The sequence below is a fragment of the Triticum urartu genome, chromosome 4A (genome assembly GCF_056163025.1).
Source record: "Triticum urartu cultivar PI428250 chromosome 4A, HENAU_Tu73, whole genome shotgun sequence".
In the NCBI taxonomy this organism is placed as follows: Eukaryota; Viridiplantae; Streptophyta; class Magnoliopsida; order Poales; family Poaceae; genus Triticum; species Triticum urartu.
The window spans coordinates 578,629,731-578,633,927 of record NC_141876.1 but is presented as its reverse complement, the minus strand read 5'-3'; the positions used below and the strand labels follow the sequence as shown (position 1 = coordinate 578,633,927).

General features: G+C 43.4%; 1 protein-coding gene across 1 annotated transcript; it reads left to right on the top strand.

Moving 5' to 3' along the window:
- Positions 1–702: 702 nt before the first annotated feature.
- On the top strand, positions 703–3,681 carry LOC125552919 (uncharacterized). Its single transcript, XM_048716643.2, has 5 exons — positions 703–896; positions 1,900–2,014; positions 2,105–2,194; positions 3,135–3,233; positions 3,328–3,681. Exons 1-5 carry the CDS (start codon positions 829–831, stop codon positions 3,427–3,429), a joined length of 474 nt encoding a protein of 157 aa, XP_048572600.1. The 5' UTR covers positions 703–828; the 3' UTR covers positions 3,430–3,681.
- Positions 3,682–4,197: the final 516 nt, after the last annotated feature.

The following is a 4,197-nucleotide window of genomic DNA, read 5'->3' as shown; positions in this document are numbered from 1 at the left end:
AAAGAAATATGTGATGACCAACATGTTATCCTCATACCCCACTTTGCATTATCAATACAAGCTCTTTGATTGTCCGCCAAGGTGCATCAACTTTCTGCGAGAAAAGGCAAGATAATCACACGTGGCTAAGGAAAAACCATTTAGTATCAAGTCCATGTACAACACGTTTTGATATGTTTTCCTTCGTAAGCATACTTATCTTTCCCGCAAAAAATCCCACTTATCTTACATGAGCCCGAGTAGGGAAAGAGAGGGGTAAGGGGAATTGACAACATCCCAAGATCTTAGTTTTTATTAAATTTACCGAAGTAATGCCAATGCAGTGATTGCCAATCATCGGTATGTTCATGCCTACTGCAATTTTGTAATGATTTTTTGTTACTAGTTCAATCATGAGTCATCCCATTAGTGGCGTGTAAGTTGCCACATTAGCCTAATATAGTCCACTTTGCATTTTGAATACACACCACTCTGGGAAAGAAAGCAATATTATCAAATAAGGTCTCAAGCAGATTAATTTTGAATTCTTAATAACATAACCAATTTGATTTGATTTCTTTCCATAAACAAATCTCTACTTTCCCAACTCAAATCAAAGCAATCATGACCAGGGTCCCGTGCGTAATACGGCAGGACTCTGGGGTAAATCCGGGGAGATCCAAACCGGAGGCGCGTCGCGTTATAAGTACGGAGTGGGGGCTCCGACACGGGCCGTCTCCATCACAGATTCCGAGAGCTCCCAAGGTCGCGCCGCGGCTCCTACCCCGCCTCCCCCACCGTATCCCGCCGGTCGCTCGCCTCGCCCCGCCGCCGCCGCCGCAGGTCGACATGGGGTTCGTGTCCTTCGCCGGGAGGGTCCTCTTCGCCTCCGTCTTCCTCCTCTCCGCCTACCAGGAGTACGCGCCCTCCTCCCGCCTCCCCTCCCCTCCTCCCTCTCCGCTTACCTCCATTGCCGTTCCTATTGCTCCCCGCGGTCGATTCTAGCCTGGTTTCGTCAGATCTGTCGCCGCGCTGGCGGAATCTCGGGGGACGTGCGGGCAGGGCACGCCCTGGCCTTTGGATCTCGTGATGGATAGCGCGCTTTGCAGGGTCTCGGGTCGTGAAGCGCCTGGATCTGGCGTCACGCTTCGTTGTGGTCCATGAGAATAACAGCGCCCAAAATCGTGTTCCCGCGTGCTCTGATCTAACCTAGAGTCGCTCAATTGCGCCACTGATCTATGTATTTATGTTTGAAATTTCCGTAGATGCTTTTCTTTTCGTGCACGCTGTCTCATCTGGTGGGCATCGGACTTTGTTAGCGTGATTTATCTAGTAGCGTGGTAAATATTGTGGACCAGTCATCTTAGACAATACATCAGAATATCCCGATGTCAAATTTGGTTTTGTTTGTGTGCAGTCTCATGCCTAAATGCCTAATTACTAGCAAGACTCTGGTCATTATCCTCATGGTCGATGCGTGCTACAGTTGTTTGATTGGTGGCATCTGCATTGCTGCTTTCATGTCCGTAGTTGCCTGACGACTTGTACCATTGCATCGTGAATTATCTGGAGTCTATCCATTAAACACGGATATATACTGGATTGTTTTTGTCATAGAGTGAGCTGCAGCCCACTTTCACATCATGACATATTGACATTGATCAGGGGATTAGTGCCAGTAGGCCACCTTTTGTTTGCACCTAGTTTACTGCTGCCGATTGGCTTAATGGGAACAGGTACAAAACTTGTGGGATTATATGGAAGTTCTCTTCACTAGCTTGGATGCGATCTGATCAATTATGTATCCTGAAGCTGTTACTGACTGCATGAATTAGATTGTAGTACTATTCTACCTGTTATATGCTGATGTATTAAGTTATTTGTAAATGCATACTGATTTTTAAGTTATTTTTATTGCAGGTTCACTGAATTTGGAACTGATGGCGGGCCAGCTGCAAAGAATCTTGCGCCTAAGTTTAACAGTTTCACCAAAAATATTTCTGTACACCTCGGAGTTGTGGTGCCTCATGTAGAGGTGAAATTTACTTTATTCATGGTATACTTTAGGTGGTCTGGATTTTAACCAGTCATTAATTAGTTTGATTTGTGTGTTTAATTTATCCAGTTGAAGCATGTGATTGCTGCTACCATTGGTCTGAAGGGTCTGGGTGGTCTCCTGTTTATCGTCAGCAGTTCATTTGGTGCTTATCTCCTGGTATGTACTGATCTGTTGTTATGCTGTATAATATTTCTTGTTGTGATCTACGCATTCACATTTATATCAGTGCACATTGCTAAAATTGATTTTCATATCTAGAGTAATGAGGGAATTTCTCTTGTGCTAGATTCCATAGTTATATAGGGCCGTGCATGCACAAACGCCCTATTTCATTTTATTCAAATATTGCCATTTATCTAATAAATATTTCCTAACCAAAAGCTACTGAATATTATCCTGCAGAAGGCTTTGTCATTTGGCTGTTCTTTAGAATTTAAGCATGAGCATATTGATTGAGACTGTACTGCTCACCTAGCTAGGGCAACTGCGTTTCTCTAGGTTCTTCTAGATCTATCAAATCTGGTCACAAAGAATTTTTTCTTCTAAATTTCATGGTATTTTGCTTTCAGGAACTGTTATACTCCCATATCATGTGTTTATATTACTAGATGTGTACATTTTATAAAATATTTTTTGTCGTCTGCACTGGTTTCCTCTAATTTTTTGCAAGTGGCTAATGTCACTGTTGTGTTTTGCCCATCTGGTACCATCCTCGCTTCTGATATAAATGTGATGCCGATTTTATCAAAACCTGCATTCTGCTTGTTAGCCCATTTAATTGTGCCTTGTGAATATTATGGTTGATAACTGCTGATTGATGTGGTCTTGGTTCTATCTGGTGCTGCTTTTGTGCACGTTTTGCTGCATGATGTCCCAAAATGAGAACACAACTTTGCTGCATGATGTCCTAATGAGAACACATTAGTTTTTAACTTATTTGTTTCTGTGGACACCGTGATATGACAAGTGTGACCAATTGAAGTTTTAGACACCTTTGACCGACCCTGTTTCCACTATGTTGATTTGTGCTGTGTTGATATGTCTCTGCTTCCTCCTTGTGCACTTATCTAATGATGAAAGGTATTTGTTCCGGCAGGCTCTCTACCTTGCTTTCATTACGCCCGTCGTCTATGACTTCTACAACTACGACATGGAGAAGGCTGAATTTGTGCAGATCTTCATGAAGTTCACACAGGTATGAAGCAAATATCCACCTGTTTTTTGCATGTCTGTTGAACAAGGAATGTCCCATTGGTAGCTAACTTCCTGTGATTCCCTTTTAACTGCAGAACCTGGCGCTGTTTGGAGCCCTTCTCTTCTTCCTGGGCATGAAGAACTCGGTCCCCAAGAGGCAGGCCAAGAAGAAGGCCCCCAAGTCCAAGACAACTTAGATAGTTGCGGAGAAGACTCTTATTTAACAAAGAAGCTACCGTACCTGGTTCTCTTATATGTGTAATCGGATCCGTTTTTGAAGGGGGGTGCAGGCCTTACGAGGTGTGGGTGGCGGTTTAGGCGACTAGATTGTGTATCATTATTATTATGTGCTACTTCCGATTTGATTGTTGTAGGGCTAAAGATTGTTATCCCATTTGTTTATTTTGCAACCAATATTGTTACTGATGGAAAGGATGTTACCAAGGTCACTACTCTGCCTGGGATTTATTTTTGGTGTGGTTTCATCTTGGGCAGCTTTTCCTTCTAACCAATATGTTCCTGGGCCTTTTCTTGGGATTGAAGCCCACCATCCTTGCCCCGTCCACTATCACAGCAATCCCTGGGCGGCTGGTGGATCTTTTAAAAAATCCGCTGCCTCACAAGCCGTCAGCAAAATCAACTAGCAAAAAGAAACACAACATTTTATTAGAGATTGTGTGGTGGATTTTTTTGCAGCAAAAGTTGTATTGCAAATTTTTTTCTCCCCTCCACTTTCTTTTACAACAAAGGTATTGTTGCGGAAAAACTTTGCAGATGTTGTAGAATTATTTCCTTTGTCTTCACTGTTATCGAAGAAAGTTTTGCAACATGTCTAATGTTGCAAAGATCTTTCTTGCAACAGATTAAATGTTGCAAAACAAAACGCCATGGTCGTTCACCACGAGCCTGCCGGATGGTGGTGAGGGAGTAACAGTGCCGCCCACCCCCGCCATGGCGCCGCCGCC

Coding starts and splice junctions, on each gene's coding strand:
- LOC125552919 (XM_048716643.2), top strand. CDS start 829: ATGGGGTTCGTGTCCTTCGCCGGGAGGGTCCTCTTCGCCTCCGTCTTC. Junction 2,195..3,134: donor CATTTGGTGCTTATCTCCTG/GTATGTACTGAT, acceptor TTGTTCCGGCAG/GCTCTCTACCTTGCTTTCAT. Junction 3,234..3,327: donor TCTTCATGAAGTTCACACAG/GTATGAAGCAAA, acceptor TTTTAACTGCAG/AACCTGGCGCTGTTTGGAGC.